Source organism: Antennarius striatus, chromosome 9, assembly GCF_040054535.1.
Source record: "Antennarius striatus isolate MH-2024 chromosome 9, ASM4005453v1, whole genome shotgun sequence".
Lineage (NCBI taxonomy): Eukaryota > Metazoa > Chordata > Actinopteri > Lophiiformes > Antennariidae > Antennarius > Antennarius striatus.
In genome coordinates this window covers 17,897,357-17,914,891 of record NC_090784.1, presented here as the reverse complement: position 1 = coordinate 17,914,891, position 17,535 = coordinate 17,897,357, and the positions used below count along the sequence as shown (strand labels likewise).

At 38.7% G+C, this 17,535-nt stretch overlaps 1 protein-coding gene across 2 annotated transcripts; it reads right to left on the bottom strand.

Annotated features, from left to right (window-relative positions):
- Positions 1-2,978: 2,978 nt before the first annotated feature.
- On the bottom strand, positions 2,979-17,230 carry gsk3ab (glycogen synthase kinase 3 alpha b). 2 transcript variants are annotated; one of them, XM_068323586.1, is made up of 11 exons: positions 17,151-17,230; positions 16,860-17,045; positions 13,175-13,362; positions 12,936-13,019; positions 11,487-11,597; positions 8,265-8,395; positions 7,770-7,974; positions 7,309-7,404; positions 6,031-6,217; positions 5,812-5,889; positions 2,979-5,608 (listed from the first exon to the last, which is right to left on the bottom strand). In XM_068323586.1, exons 2-11 carry the CDS (start codon positions 17,032-17,034, stop codon positions 5,541-5,543), a joined length of 1,323 nt encoding a protein of 440 aa, XP_068179687.1. In that variant the 5' UTR covers positions 17,035-17,045; positions 17,151-17,230; the 3' UTR covers positions 2,979-5,540. The 2 variants fall into 2 exon arrangements, with proteins under 2 accessions (XP_068179687.1, XP_068179686.1); XM_068323585.1 differs by having other exon boundaries at positions 16,860-17,217.
- Between the last annotated feature and the right edge of the window lie 305 nt (positions 17,231-17,535).

Below are 17,535 nucleotides of genomic sequence, written 5' to 3'. Positions count from 1 at the left end.
AGAATCTATCATATCATCACCATGATGGCTTAGCAACCAGATTTTTATGCTGAAAGCTATGGTTCAGAGCCTGCAAGCCCCAAGAGTGAAGAGCTGTCATGTTATGCAGTGATGATTCTGCAGAATCCACACACATCCACCTGATTCACCTTTTTCTTTTCTGGATGTATGGTTTTTGTAAAATCTCTATCTTGAGGCTTCTGAGTTGAGCTGCTGTTGCAGAAATAGTTGCAAATGAATAGAATTCATACTTCAGACAGATAGTGTTGGATAGAAATGTTTTGCAAATATTCATATTTTTGTGGTTAGAATGATTTTATTGCAATGTTTTGTTTTTTTACCTAGCCATCACAAATAGATTTTTAAATATTTGAATGATCCTTTACTCGTAGAAAATACAATAAACAATGAAATCCATCACAAATAAGTAACTGTATCTTGGAACTTATATCTAACTAATAAAAAATAACTTCCTTTGGTATCAACAGTTATATGCCGGTGCCACCACCACCAGAGTCTGAATGTCATGGGGGATTTATCTTTATGTTGCTATGGTTAGATCCCCATCAATCAAATGTAGACACTCCCTGAAGTGTCTACATGCCAACAGATTTTTGATGGATGGAATATCATATGTCATGGAAGACAATAAATAATTATCTTTACTTCATTCACTTATTTCTCTTGATTAAAAGTGAACAATTATTGTGATTGAAAAAAAAATTCAAAACCTCCTCTATTTTCACAAGTTTAATAACCTACCCAAAAATATTCTACATTGAGCAAGTGAATTCATACTTTGAAATATTGTCAAACACTCTCTCATGATGATGCAAAATTATAAGACGACAATCGTCCCGTCAAAAACAGAAAAAGACTGAAAAAACATTAATGGACAGTCTGAGACTTCATTTTTAAATCTACTCGTCTTCTATGAACAACAGATTTTGACTGACAGCTGTGTGAGAAGAACTTTCCCCCGGCTACAGAAATACAACCAACCTTTTTTGAGGCTGACTGGAGTTTGACGTGTGTTGAAGGTCTTTAAAGTCTTTGAGCCAAACAAGACCTGAATTCAATGTGATGCTCAGATATTTCAAATCTCAACCTCAAGTGAACATGTCAGACAGAGAGGGCAAGATTAAGTGTCACTGAAATACACTACCATTACAAATCCATATGGACAACAATATGTTAATCATCCTAGACAGTCTCCTCCCTCCGTTCATCCATCTGCTTCATTAACCAAACAATGGAAATGTAAAATTTTATCAGTCAAGGTCAAAAACACTTTTCATGTTTTATCATACTCATGGTATAATGGTTCCCATGACAACAGTTTTGATTTCATCATTTTTCCAATGTCCCTTTAAGAGTGCTCTAATCCACCAAATATACTGTAGCATTAAAAGCTTAATGTTATGAATCCCTGCATGAAAAAGGTTTTATTTGAAAATAAAGTGAATCCTATTTTCCACAGTCGATAAGCAAGTTTATGAATATCTAGCTGATTCACAATACCACAGCAAAGTGCATGAAATTAGATTTGATTCATAAATAGCACATTTAGCTACAAGCATATGTATGTACTAATAAAATTTTGTAGATCTATACATCCGTAAAAGCAGCATAGAAACTGGAAATTACACAGAAACTTGTTTGAAAAAAAAAAAAAAGACTTCGTTACATAACTCCTGCTTTTTGCATTGGTGGAAGAAATACTCATTTACTTAACTAAATGTACCTATAACATTTGGAACAAAAATACAGTAAATGGTTTTACTTTATATTCTTACACGAGGAAAACCACAGAGGCAATTTCAGCTTCAAATTGTTAAAGTCTTAAAAGTGTAAGTGCCCATTAGTAAAAAGGGCAAACCAGATGAATGTAATGTATAACAGAACATGCAAAGGAGCATTTTTTTCTGAAATGTATTCAACACAAATATGAAATTAACAAAACTCCATACACCAGATCAGTTAAAATTCTCCAAAAAACAAACTTGAAACAATAGAAATGAAACGACAGAGCATAAGTTGCATCACATCTTTCCACCTTTGTTTATTGGAGGGGGAAAGATATAAAGACAACATATAAATTATTTCAGAGATATTGCTGAAAGACAGCTAGCTGAGCACAAAACCGAACCAACAGAAATCCAAATTATAAATATAGAATCAGGAAAAAACAAGATTCCTAAATATCAAAAATGCAAAATTTTTGGACTTGATTTTTGCACCGAAAAAAAATCCTGTGGAGAAACCGAACTTTTTGAATTAAGTTCCAACAAAGCGTGCTGTACTGATTATTACTCCTTTGAATAAACGTGGGTAATAATATAATTATTATGTCATGCCATGTTTAAATAGTGAAGCATCATAAAACTTATTTCATCTTTAGTACTTATCAACTCAGATAAAAAAGGAACAAGAAGTAAAACAAAAATCTACTTAAACTCAAATTCTTCTTTACATAGCTTTGCAGTTGTGTGCGCAATATCGTTAAGAGAACAGGATCAGTTAGTTATCGGTTCTGATATTCCATTTCTGTAGTGATATGTCCGCATTCATTTTGGATGTGCTGCACAAAGTACATATAAAAGCACAAAATCAAAAGTGCAATTGTAAAATTGCACTTTTGATTCTATGTAGGGCAACTGTGGAAAACCAGTTCCCACGATGTGGTAAGAATCCATTTCAGCTCCAACATCGGTCAACATGTGCTTTGGTAGTTTAAATATTCACAATATTTCCATTTCTAGTTGGTGAAAACCTACAGCTTTAGGCAGAATTCAGCTTTTCACATTTTGACACCCACTGTTGCATTGCTTTATTTCATATTACCAATGTTTTAGTCTTTGAATACATAAAAGAAATGACTAAAACACCCTTTGATCCTCAGGTCATAGTGATTTTTACCCAGATCATACATATATGATTTATTCAGATGTGATTCAATTATGAATGTGAGACAGGAACAGTTTTAATCACTTTATTAATGAGTTTATTTATTTATACCAACAAACAAAAATCTGTCTCTCTCCCTCCATTCCTCTCTCCTCATCATCTCCTTTATCCAACCGTTCTGTTCCCAACAATGGCGCCTTACCCTCAGATGAGGGTGATAAAAGAGCACGTCACAGCAAAATTAAAAACAAAGTGTGTCAGAACAGAGAAAAACATTAAAATTGCACATTTAGTTGGCTCTTCACTTAGGAAAGAGTCAGTACAGAGAATAATGTCCATAATCTGCCAGCACACATACATACATACACACATACATTCCCTGCAGCTGTGTTCAAGAAACTCACCAAGAATCTGTGAAACACACACACTGAAAAAAAACAGGCCAAACCAGTCGCACTCATGTGACACACAGAAAACCAAAACAGGAAACAGTTGGACACAGGAGATGATTCACGTCAAAGGACAGATTCATTATTTCTCCTTACCTCCAGACACACACACACACACACACACACACACACACACACACACACACAGACTCTCTCCTTCTCTCTTCAACGCACAATCACACGGTGGTCCATGCTCCCTCCCTACACCATGACCCCATAGATACAGAGGCTTGTAACATTCCCTTCACATTGAAGTTAAATGGAAAACTACAGTTCCATCTTTTGGCTAGCATGTGCACCTGCATACATAAAGGACCACTGACTGGATAACACACCGATGTCTGGATCTGAGTACAGTATCTTGGATATGAAATCAGTTGCATGTGACATAACTGGACTAAAGACAACCCCCCCCCAAATTTCTTTTCTTTTTTTAAAAAATACAATAAATAAAACAGTTATGACAACATTTAGGAGGATAACGGGGAAAGTCATGAATAGAGAAATGGAGGGAGAGAGAAAAAAATAAAACATTTTGTTCTGTTTTTCCCCTCCTGAAGCAGGGGACTGAAATGAAATTGTATTTACAGACTGCGACTGAGGATAAACAGTCCGGCTGCTGCTGCACCGGTCTACTAGAGAACAAAAAAAACCAAAAAAAACAACAAAATTTTTAAAAAATTACAAGAACAACAATATAATAATAACAAAATAAAACAGAAGGTACTTGATATTTACACTTTAGCAGTGAAATAATGAGGTGGAAAGTGAGAAGCAGAGGGATGAGAACAAAAAGGAATGGCAGGGAAGGCCCCAAACGATGTTGGGTTTCAGAGGTTTGAGCATTTCTCATCAGACTATGACTGAGACGAGTAGACGTCCTACAGTGTGGTCAACTTTGGTTGAATATGCACATATGTGTGGTGGAAATAAGAAATTTAGTTCATGCCGCCAGTGGATGGACTGCTGGCTGCGGAATTAATTTGAGATGACATCCTGCCACTAGTGCAGGACAAAAAGAACATGATGAATGTCATGAAATGAGTGCTGAGCTGCACGGGCAGAGAGACGGTGGTCAGGATACGCTCTCTGCGTTCTTCTTCAACACAGTGAAGCTGATATGAAACCTAACATCGTAAATGGATATAATTAATGTCTATTCACCCTACAGTGCCAAGCAACTGTGATCATATGAGGGACAGAGACTACAGCTGGACAGTACAGGTAACTGGCCCCTTTTTTCTTACCCTCCACTCCCTTTGAAGATGTGCAATACTCACATGAGAATTAAAATGAAATGCTTGGTTTCCAGCTTAACCAAAGGAAATATGAGCTTATACTTAAAGATGTGCACTCTGCTCAAGTAAAGCTCCTACTCATTCACATAAAAGGCAGTTGAGGAGCTAATAGTTTAAAAAAAAAAAGTGTAAAGACAGACTGTAGTGCCCCACTTTTTAATTAAATTTAAAAACAGCTCTTCTCTAAAACAACATGGACAAAAATCAGTAATATGTTTTGTTTGGTATCAAACTGGAAGATTTAAAATGTTTTGATTTTTTTTTCTCACCACTTTGGGCTCAGTGAACTGACAATACTTGAGTGGAGCTGAGGGTAGAAAGCGACACAAAAGCCACTAATCTACACAGTGGGTTGTATAATCAAACACTATGTACATTATGAGTGTGGTATTTTTGACTAAGGATGATTGTCGATATTAGTCAGGCCTTTCAGTTTCAACTCCAGAGCCAATCAGGATGAGGGTCCTTCAATGGCACCATGGGCCAACCACACATAAAATTAGCTATTGCAAATAAAATAAAAAATAAAATCAATAAAATTCAACTGTAGATTATACAGAAAATCCATATAACATGTACAGTCAGCCCCATTTCATCCACCCAACATCCAACCAAACCAATGTAAAGTTTCTTTACTCTAAGAGGCCAAGCAAAAGCTGCTGTGGCCAAAGTGTCCATAAAACAATACCTTCCTCTATCTAGCAGCCACAGAAATAGTTAAGATTCAGGGAAACCAGCAATGCTGCGTGTTTTTGGGGGGTGGGGGATGTAGATTTTTCCATTCAATCTTGGAGGTTTGGAGCCAGGAGGAAGGTTGAGAGGACGCAGAGAAGATGAGAGAAAAGGAAAATAAGGAAGATGAAGAGGATGACCGAGGGATAGATGCTCAAGTGCTGTTGCTGATGGATCCAGGTGCTGAGCTGGGCTGGGCGGAACTATCTGTCACACTGCCCTCTGCAGGAGGAGAGAGGGAGCACAGCAACAAGAACATCAATATTAATTGCTTATGTGTCTGATAATGAAGTAAAACATTTTTAAGTAATTAAATAAAGATTCATTAAAGTTGTTATTGTACATTAACTGATAATCCATCTTCAAAAACTAAACTGATCGTAAATACACGACTATAAAAATCAGATTTTACGTTTCGATCATACCGTGTGAGGCAGGTGATGTTTGTGCACGAGCATGAGGAGGAATGAGTGTGGAGTTCAACTGGGGCTGGATAGAGAGCTCTGAGGAAGGGCAGAGAAGGCAAACAGACATTCAGTTACACAAAAATACATTACACGCAGTGACAACAACCGTGAGGTTAAATACACGAAACATGTACTGGTAAAAGAGAAAATAGAGCAGTGACAAACAGGGTAACACACCAACTGGACTGAAGTTGAAGAGGAGAGGCAGTTCTCGTCCACTGGGCAGGCGGGTGTTGGGCTGGCGCAGCTCGTCAAAGAAGGCGTGCGCGCAGGCCTCCAGCGGAGAAAGCCTGGTCACCGGCGTGTATTCCAGCAGTCGAGAGCAAAGGGCAATGGCCTCCGGTGGGGTACGAGGTTTAAAAACCTGACAGGAGAGCACTTCATCAAGTAATCTTAAGGCTACACTTTAAATATAAGTGTGTGTACAAGAGAAGGACAACGCAGCAGCTTGAACAACACAGCCGTGGTGAAATGGGTAAATCAATTCCTCTGTTTAAGTCTACATTTGTGGAAAGTATTTGCAATAGGATGTTGATTCCTGTTGATTACTTGTTTATATTACTTATATGAATTTCAACAATTTTTGCTAGTTTATTACTTCATGATGTAATTGGTAACTATCAGAATTAACATATTTGAATACAACTACCACAGAATCTCATGGATTCAATAGTCATGTACCCCCAAAGCACTCCTCAGAAGTCCTCCAGCCCAACGAACATGTAATCAATATAATTCCACTGAATAAAAAAGTAAATGCAAACATTCGCCCACATTTCTGAGTTCACCCTTTTCTTTAAATCATTATATGCTGCCACTACAGAAGAGCTGGAGGAATCAGCAGCATTTTGCTGCAGGGTGTAAACTTACACATGCATGTCAATAATTTCAGCACAGTCTGTTGGTGTTCTTTTTCTTCATAAGTGACCCAATAGCCAAGTCTCACAAAGGTAAGTTGTTCCAAATGGCATCAACAACTTAACAGCAGACTTCATATGGTGTATGCAAGATAATCCAGAAATCTGGCACTGATCACTGCCTGAACTCGTTGCCCCGTTTCTGAATATCTCACTGAGGTTCTTTTGCTCGGAGGGACGCGGTGTGACAGCGAACTATTTGATGCCAGAAACCAATGTTTGAGATTTTTAGGACATGTATAGTCTAAGCAATATAGATACTGAGTGGATATTTCAGCTACTATTGCAGTACTGCCTTTTTTCTGTCATGTTTTTCCACAATTTGTTTTAATTTTCGTCTGTACACACTGGTAGTCAACCTACTTTTAGGCCTACAGCCCACAGAATTGCATTTAAAATTTCATTTTCATAAAGCTTATTTTGGCATTTTCCAAACAGCACTTTCCTATTCTGCTCCCAAATAATGATCACTTTAATCTCAGTGTAACATTTGGTTTACTGCTGTTGGGAAATACCATTCTCAAGGAAAGTGAAATACCTTTGTCCAAGGATGTGCTTTGATCTGTGGGAATTTGAACTCTGTGTAGTTCGGGTTCATCTCCCTGATCTGCTCTCGTGTTGGTGTCCCCAGAACCTGATAAAGCAAATGTGAAATATGAGGTTAAAAAAGGAAAGCAAGCAAAACATGTAGAAGAGGTCGCTAGTGTACATAGTAACACATATGTTGTATGATTGCGATCTGCATTTTCCTTCTGAATGCACAATCCATTTAATGGCACCTGTATTTAGACACTATTAAAATCTAAGTAAGTGAGTTAGCATTCGCATGCAGCTTAAACTTACAACAACCATGTGTTTTCCCTATTTCTTACAAATGCACAACAGTTTTTTTATACTAAATTCCTGTCAATAGTTTCAACTTCAAACTATGCACCATGTTTTCTCTTTTCATCTTTGTACGAGTTGGCTTTAGGCCACTGTTTGTAGTCCCAACTTTACCTTGATGATCTCTACTAGCTGGTCAACACCACTGTCCCCAGGGAAAATAGGCTGGCCCAGCAGGAGCTCAGCCAGAACACAGCCGGCTGACCAGATGTCAATGTTGGATGTGTAGTCGGTGGCACCAAAGATGAGCTCTGGGGCACGATAGTACCGTGAGCAGATATAGGACACGTTTGGTTCCCCTCTAACTAGCTGCTTCGCACTGGAAAGGTTATGGGAAAAAAAAAGAAAAAAAAAGATTTCAGAAAGAGTATCATCCATCTGTCCTCTGTCTTCTACTGCTCATCTGGGCCCAGGTAGCAGAGGCCCCGGGCAAAATAAAAAGGTATGTGTGTTTTCACAGAAAAAACAGCATATAAACTACAAGGACAGGTAAGAAGACATAACAGATCAATAAAAGATAAGATTACCGCACTGTGAAATGAATACACTGTACATGCTGAAGGACTGAGAGATCGAGAGCGACACAGAGTGGTACTGACTGTTACTAACCTGCCAAAGTCACAGAGCTTGAGAATGGCCGTCTCTGGATCTACCAGTAGGTTCTGGGGCTTGATGTCTCTGTGACACACACCCTGGGAATGGATATAAGCCAGACTGCGGAACAGCTGGTACATGTACACCTGAGAGGGGATATAAAGGGGTTGGTATGGTACCCAGCAGTGATGCCAGAAGCTTATAGATATCGCAAGAGGAAAAGCAAAAAGAACACTCAAAGTTCATGTTTGTTTCTTTTTCTCCCCCTCTTTTCTAATGTCCATTCAAATGCTTTGTGACGCTCGGTCATTATCTGTAATGTTCACAGTGGGTTTCTGCAGGGCTTAAGAAAAAATCCTTAGTACATGTTTTACAAGCATACTGATCAAATACTGAAACTGAAGGAAAAGCACAAAAATATATCCTATTTATTTTTATTTATTTGACCATTTTTTTACACGGAAGTCTCTTTGGGGGAAAAAAACCTTATATACAAGAGACATGGCCAAGATAATGTCAAATCACTCTTTAAAATGCAACAAATACAACATGTACACATTATACACAGTAAAACAACAGCAATAAAGGAATTCTTTATAATGCCTATTAATATAATGCCTATAAATATTATTTTATTAATATTATGCCTATTAATATAATGCCTATTAATGCATAATAATTTCCCTATGGGGATCATTAAAGTGTACTACTTCTTCTTTGGCTTCTAATTTGTCCTATTAAACAAGCAAATCTAATTATTTTATTACAGTACTCATGACAGACTTAAAGGAAGCTTCCAAACCTTCTGCAGAAAGTTCCACATTTTTGCAGTAAATCCTGGCAGTGATAGATTAAAGATTAGCTATAGATTAGCTCAGTGTGAGACAATGATCTCCTTACACTGTAGTTAGTAACGGTAACAGAGTGACAGGTCAACGGTCTACAGTTCTACAGGTCAGAAAGTGTTGACCAACGCCACAAGCTGGGATTGAAAAGTCTCTTTCAAGCACACACCATTGTTACAGTTGTATCTTGTAGCTTTATAAAGGGTCATCATTTTAAATAACGTATTACATAATCAGTTACGCTGTTCCAAAATTGTGACAAGCTTGTCAGTCTTGATGACTTGCATTGATTTAATGGACAAAAATAATGCTGAAAACAAAAAACCCGGCACATTTATTATCTCTCTCAGGAAGGAAGTAGAATCTTTGAGCCCAAAAAACAAAGTTCCTCAATTATTCAAAATACAAGTCAACTAAAAATGGCAACCAATCATAAGTTTTTTATTCGTTTTGGCAGCCAATTACTAATGTCTGCTTGTCAGTCTAGTACCTACTTTTAGAAGTTGTAATTTCTTTTCCAAGCACAGGAACGAGTGTCTGCACAGATTGTCGTGTGCCCTGATTCTGTATTTGGATGCTTTGTGTGGGTGAGTGTTAAAATAAGCAGCTGTGTCGGGTCTGAAGGGGCCTGTAGGGTATGTTTCTACAACAACACATATGGGATGGTAAAAGGAAAATCCCTCAGGATGTCAAACCATCCTCATCTAATCCTAAATTTGACATTCACCTGCACATCGTGACTGATATTAATATTTTATCCCTGTTTTGCAGGAACATTTCTAGGGCATGAAAACCACAGAGTAAAATATGATTATAGACAAGAGGGAGGAATGGGTGCGAGGTGATGGGAAAGAAAAGGAGACTGGTGAGTAAACAGGAAACAATGAGGGAGATCCTAAAAGCATGTGACCCAGCAGACAGGCGGGGGGGGGGGAGAGAAGTCCTCAGACATGCTGTGATAGGAAAAGTGTCGCGGGAGGATGGAGGGATGACGGAGAAGTGAAAAAGCAATGAGAACGAACAGCATGCATCTAAAAGCCACAGGGGAGCGTCAAGCTGAGGTAGGGAAATGGGCCATGAGACAGCCGTAATGTCCCTTCTGCTTCTGCACATGCAGCACACAACAGTCACTTTAGAACGCACACGCTGTAAGACATGGAACCAAGAGTGTTGCAAACAGATTATTCCCTTGAGACCAACTTTTGCTTTCGGCTTCATAATCCTTAAACAGTGAGCTGTCTGTGAAAAACAAACCGGGAATTATCCGGCTCCTTGTTACATCCAAAAGGCAGTTACCGAATGAAATTTTACTTTCAGTTATTTCAAAATGCTCAACAACAGACAGATGTACATGATGAAATATGTAAATCTCACAAATTTCTTATTTAAACTATGATCTCACATGGAAAGCCGTGAATAAAAATGAATGCAAAACCTTCAGAAACACAAATCATCTCATCTTTTTAGAATGAAAAACATACAGGAGAGAACTTCCTCCACAAAGCATCAAAAAGCGCTGATATCTGCCAAAGATGAAAAATCCTCCAACTTGCAAGTTTCCTTTATAACAGATCAAACTGTACGTGTTTGTCATCTGTGTTTTTCCAACAAAACTGCACATGAAGGCAAAGGCGTCTGGGTAATAGGGACGCCAGGGCTCCAAACACATGAGGGCACTGTTTGAGATACAACTTCATTTTAGAATCGTTCGTCCACAAAGCTGCCAAAATCAGCTCAGAGTATGAAGCAGGTATAGGATGAAAACAACCCATTAACACATTTTGGACACAGGTTTTTCTGTAGTCACATCACAGGTTTTATACCTGACTGCATATCCTAAACTACAATAAGGCACTTAATGGTGAATCGATGGCAGTTTAGATTACATCATTCCAACCATGTCCTTTGTTTTGTCAACTGCATAATTTATCAGGCTGTGTGCTCTGAAAAATATTATCCTTGTTTCACAGAAACAGTCCATTAGCCCCCAAAAAACAATAAAACCTGGAAAACTGTGAAATGGATAAAAATTGATTGGCTTGTAAATCTTTGGGTCTGTTCTGTAGGTAAAGCGAACTGCTGGGTCCTCAGCATTGATCCTTACACCATGAATTTCTGGCCCTGTGCGTGGCAGCCGATTTACTTATTTTTAGCATAGCCAGACTAAAAGTGAAGTATCAGCAGGAGGACAAATATGGATTTGGACATGGCTTTGACTGTACATGTGTCTGCTGAAGAGGGCGGAAGCAGGTGACAAAACACATTGTAGTATGTCTTAAAGAAGTTCTGGGGCACTGAAGAGATTCTAATTTTTTAAAAAATGATGCCTTTCATTATTTCCACCTCCAGCTCTGATATATGCCCATTTGCGTGTGTGTGTGTGTTTGCCCACCTTAACATAGATGATGGGGATGGTAGTCTTGGCCTTGTTGAAATGCCGAGCCACCCTGTATACTGTTTCGGGGACGTAGTCCAGCACAAGATTCAAATACACCTCATCTTTCTGAGTGGGAAGAACAAAATAAATGAGGGTTGACTGAGGTGAGAGGCAAAACCAGCAGTTCTTTAAATCTGATGTGATTAGGACATATAAACAAAGCAACTGAATCTAACATAGCGTAAGAGTAAAGAACAGACAGAAATTGAACATTTATTTTCACTTTAAAATAATATTTGCTGCCAAACACAAAACTACAAGTAACTTACTAAAATGAAAATACATGTTGATATGAATGCCCAGGATTACTGTATATTCCTAGAGCAAGTTCAGACAGTATGGACCCCAAGTTTAATGTCTCATTCATATAGACACAACATACAAAATTCAGTTCTTCTTCTTTCCTTTTCAGCTTTTCCCTTCAGGGGTCGCCACAGCGAATCAGTTGCCTCCATCTAACCCTGTCTTCTGCATCCTCTTCTCTCACACCAACTACCTTCATGTCCTCTTTCACTACATCCATAAACCTCCTCTTTGGTCTGCCCCTAGGCTTCCTGCCTGGCAGTTCAAAACTCAGCAACCTTCTACCAATATATTCACTATCTCTCCATCTCAGTCTTAAGGGCCCCTTGCTCAAGGGCGCCTCGGCAGTGGCTGTGAGATGAGCTGACACCTCCCACTGTCAGCTCACACTCCAAGGATGTCTGGCGGGAGCGGGAATCGGACTGCCGATGGCTGGGCGATGTCTGGTCTTAACACAATGACAACTCTCTCACTTCTAGGTGTGCTCTGCATCACTTCATCAAAGTCCAACCAGAACTTCTCCTTCTCCTCCAGCTCACATCCTACCTGTGGAACATACCCACTAACAACGTTGAACATCACACCTTCGATTTCTAGCTTCAGACTCATCACTCTATCTGACACTCTTTTTACCTCCAGGACATTCCTAACAAACTCCTCCTTCAAGATAACTCCTACTCCATTTCTCTTCCTATCTACACCATGATAGAACAACTTGAACCCTGCTCCTAAACTTCTAGCCTTGCTACCTTTCCACCTGGTCTCCTGGACACACAGTATGTCTATCTTCCTCCTTTGCATCATATTAACCAACTCTCTACCTTTTCCTGTCATAGTCCCAACATTCAACGTCCCTACTCTCAGTCCTATACTCTTGGCATTCCTCCTCTCTCTTTTCTTACGAACACACTTTCCTCCTCTCCTTCGACCCTGTGGGTGAACAGCACCGATGGTGGTCGTTGTTAACCCGTACAGTATAAGAAAAATTAACTGGCCTTAAACTAGTCAATCAATACTTGTTGATACGTGAGAGTGACAAAGAGTGCTTCATCATAAAACTTGATCCTTTGTACCGAAAATTACACGTCAGTCAACACCCACCTTTTCCCCACTGGAATAGAAGAAGTAACGTAATCTCACAATGTTGCAGTGGTCCAATTTCCTCATAATTTGCAGCTCCCTATTCTGCAAAGAAAAAATTAAGAAGGGAAAGAAATACAGACAGTCATTAACACAATTATGTTCTCTGCATGAAATAATAAAAACTACACCTTACATCATCTTATTTAAAGCTCTTTGCTTCACTGTAATCATCTGTGAATAAGCCTGTCGAAGCATACCTTAAACCTCTTGTCTTGGAGAACTTTCTTAATTGCCACCATCTCCTGACTGTCAGTGAGGCGCGCCTGGTAGACGACTCCAAATGAGCCATTTCCTATAACCTTTATGTCTGTGTAGGACACTTCCTGTGGGCGATCGGGGCCCTGGCCAGGTGTGGCTACCACTGTCGTCACTTTGCCACTGTCCCCTGCGGATGACAAGGCAAATGTATATTATCAGCGAGCCACAGAGATGATCAGAACTCTCACTGTTGAGGGAAAAAACATACAAAATGACTGTGTCCACAGTCATTGTACATAGCTCTCAATGAGCTGATGATACTTACCTGGATCTTCCAGGATGAAACTGCCTTAAAACATTTCATACTTGAGATAAGATACAGGTTTTCTGAGTATGTGTTTATCCCACGTTAAGCATTCTGATATGATACACCTGGAGACAAATCCTACATCACATATAAGGATAAACCCTAACCATCGGGCTAATTTTTGAGATTCAAGAAATCAGTGAGTAAGACGATGACAAGAGTCAACGACAACTCTTGTTGAGATCAGGTGGCTGTTTGGTGTTCTTCATCTTTGAACGGGCTGTTTCAAAGCGGATTTGACAAATCAGCACCAGAAGCAATGACACTGAGAGGGGAAGGACAGCAAAGAAGAGAAGAGACCCATTGCCAAAAGGCCTGTCAGAGCCTGTGACACAATTGCATGGACAGTGGCACACCCAGAAGTGTAACCATCTCCTGATCTTTCTCTATTTATTTCTACTTGGCCTCTGAATCTCAAAATAGAGTAAGACAATGATTTGTCTGCCCCAGAAGTTTACAAAAAAAAAAAAGAGCAATTTGGTTACAGTACATCACCTTATATTTGTCTCTATGATTGCACATTCTTTATTGTAGGATTTAATCATTCATAAAATCCAGATGTGATTACTTTTCTCTTTTGGTTGTTAATTTTTGAGGACAAATGACCATTTTACAGTCTGCCATTTTTTGCAATTTATCAAGATAATTTTTTTCAAGTTTAACATTAAAGTGCGGCCAGTGGCATTTCCACATAATTGGCTCAGATCTGATCTCTTAGTCTGACCTCAGGTCAGCAGGAAATGTTTAGATTTTGAGATCAGTCAGTGAGGGTTTCTTCCAGATTCCTCTTTCCCAATACTGATGATAGAACACTATCTGCCTGCTTTTTTTTTTATTACAGAACCACTGTCAGGCTCTTTTAAACAAGTTAAGTTGGACAGAAGAACATTAAATATGAAGCAGCTGTGGACTTATCGTGCCTTGAATAATGAATGCAAAGATGAGCTGACCAGCCAGCTACCAGTGAACAGCTCTGGTTTCTGATATGTCAACACAAACCTGATGAGTAAGAGAGAAAGGATGAGCCGAGTCACTTTCATCACACCAACATTTCTAAGCCCTTAGTCTAGGATTATTTGTAAGTCTAAGTGTTGGTCCAAGACATTTTCAAGTTGATAAATTTTGCAGCTTTGCATTAGAAATTATGAGACATACAGTATTTGTTTCATTCTCATTTGAGATTATAGGACTTTGAAAAAATTATAATGGATTTAGACCCAAAAGCTATCAATGCCTCCACAACAGAAAAGGGCTGAATTTACCCAACACCAACTGAAGTCACATTGCAAATACATATAATTTCACGATGATGATGTGTATTAGACATGTCTCACTAATATCAATCCATTTATTATGCTCTTAATGATACTTGCGTATCTGATCAGGATTTGAAGGGAGGACAGAAACAACAGGGATATTAAAATGTGCATCGGGTAAAAACAACTAGTAGTAACCAATAGAAAAAACCTTACTTAGAAACTGTATGGCTACTATTTGAAGGGTAAATATATTTAAAGCAACGACACTAATTAGAAATAAGCTAATTGAGTGTTTCTGATTTCTATGTGAAAATAATGCAAATCTAAACTTGAGAATTGGGCATAATTTTTGACCGAAATAAAAAAGAATCCAACTTAAGTAAAAAATAAATCCTAGACTTTCATAGTCATGTAAAGCTGAGTTTTGGAAAGTTGTCAATGTAATTGAAGGTGACTGTGAATGCTTGCTTGGACGCACACTCATCCTATTTATTCATCTGACCATTTCCATTTAACTCATCTTTTATTTTGACATAGTTAATATTGTGTACGCTGTACAGCTTTGCATGTATTCCCCACTTAAGAATGACAAAGGGGCTTTGAAAAAGATCGTGAATCAATGAACATAAGCTGGAAGAAGAATATCCCTTTCATGCTGCTGTTAACAGTTTTAATCTAATACAAACCATAAAGATATGATTTTGTTACTTTGTTTTTAATCACTCATCAGTAATAGGAACAAGCCCTAAAGGATCTGGTCAACAAACACAATTGTATATTTCCGTTCACCTCTTTTTTAGGTCAGTCTTTAACAGGTTTCTCCCATCGCCTGCTTTCCATGACTGATTTTCAGCGCAAACACCAATTACAGACGTACCTTGTTTTCACCCAGTTAAATTATCAAAATTATTTTCATCGAGACCCCAAATGAGACAGAAGAACATTAAATATTTTCAGTAGTCTTGAATATGTTTGAATAGTCTTGAAAATACCATTTGAAACAAGCTGCAATGCTGTTTTCTTCTGTCTCTACCAGCCTGTGTTTCTGATCACCTCTGTCAACATCTTCAGATCTTCAGACAGCTGCTACTGCTGCTAAGCTGAATGACCCTTGGGCTTTCTGCAAGTTCTTCACACCAGCAAAACCAAATGCAGGGACTATACTTCATGAAATGTATACATGTTCTAATTTGATGTAGATGTGGCATATAAGAAAGCATTTTCAAGCAAAAACCTCCTCTATATACAATAGTTAACGTGTACAAACATGTTATTTGTATAAAATATTTTCCTGAGGGGTGATGACACTGTTTCCACCACTCTTCTAAAGACTTGAACTTTGTTGATAAAACATGAGATGAGGTTGGTTTGGATTGTACAGACTCACATTTTAAAACCTATATATAGACTGTTTTCACACATACTTCAGCCACACGGTCTGATAATCAACTGGGACTCAGCATTTGAGATTTTGACTAAAATTAAACCACTTGACGTTTGCTGGGATAAATTTAGTTTGGCAAAAGAACTGTATGGTCAGGCTAACAAACGGGAAGTAGATATTAAACTGATAAAAGTAGGAACATTAACCTAGCCAATTCCAACCGACTACTTAGAGCCGTTAGCTAGAGAGCTAGCTTTCACATTTGCTATTAATGACTAATATATTGGCGCGTCCGGTGACAAGTCTATTCTAGGGTTACAGTGCAATTGTAATTGTTCGGCATTGTTGCCTCAAAATGACATCCTGAAATATAACATTTCCGTCGAACTATGAACAGGCTATTCCCCAGCTTGCCACCGGCTGCTAACGACACTGTTAGCTTCGCGATAACCCCCTTGATCGTAGTGGTCCATTAATGAAAAACACAGCTAGCGTTAGCCGAAAGCTAACTTAAGTTAGCTTATTGGCTAACCGCTGACTGGCTTATGTTAGCTCCGTGACAATGATCGACATTATCACACTCTGGGAAATATTTTGAAAAACAACGTACATCCTGAGTCTTAATATCAACACGAAAGCTGGGCTTATGATAAAACTCAATAATGTATACTTACGGGAGAGTTTCAAATTCCCAAAGCTCGTCGAGCTTGTTCCACTGGCTTGTGAAGCCCCAGTTTTTCCTGTCGAGCTCCCACCAGCTACTGCTGATCCGGCACCGGCTGCAGCGGATCCAGGAGCTCCGGGAGGCTCAGCGAATGAGCTAGTCCTGGGCCGCCCGCTGCCGCTCATATTTGTGTGAACTAAACCCGGGGCAAGGTTGGACTTTATTAGCAGCCACACCGGCACAAATCTAGACTATATAACTATGTATTTTAATATCCGATGTAAATATCGACTACACTTACGGCGTTCCGTATAGGCTGCCCGTCTCCCCCTTTCTTCCTATGGTAGAAGGGTGATGGTGGGGGGACTAGGGACTTGACGCACGATGACGTAAATCTCGCAAGGTTTCATGGGAAATCAAGTTTTTGGGCGCTCCAAGCAAACTTTGCAAAGATAAAGAAATTTGAATTAGTATTTACGTTGTTTTTTTTTTTTAGTATCTCAACATTAGTCTTCAATTGCTCAATGGAAATAAAACCAGCGAAATATTAACGTGTTAAGTTTCAAAAATTAGTAAAAATGTAAGTAAGAATGTATGTAAACCTAAATCATAGTTTATAGTCCAAGGATCTGTAAAATAACAGAACAGCCGACTCAAAATGACACGCTGAAAAAAAAAGTGAAACA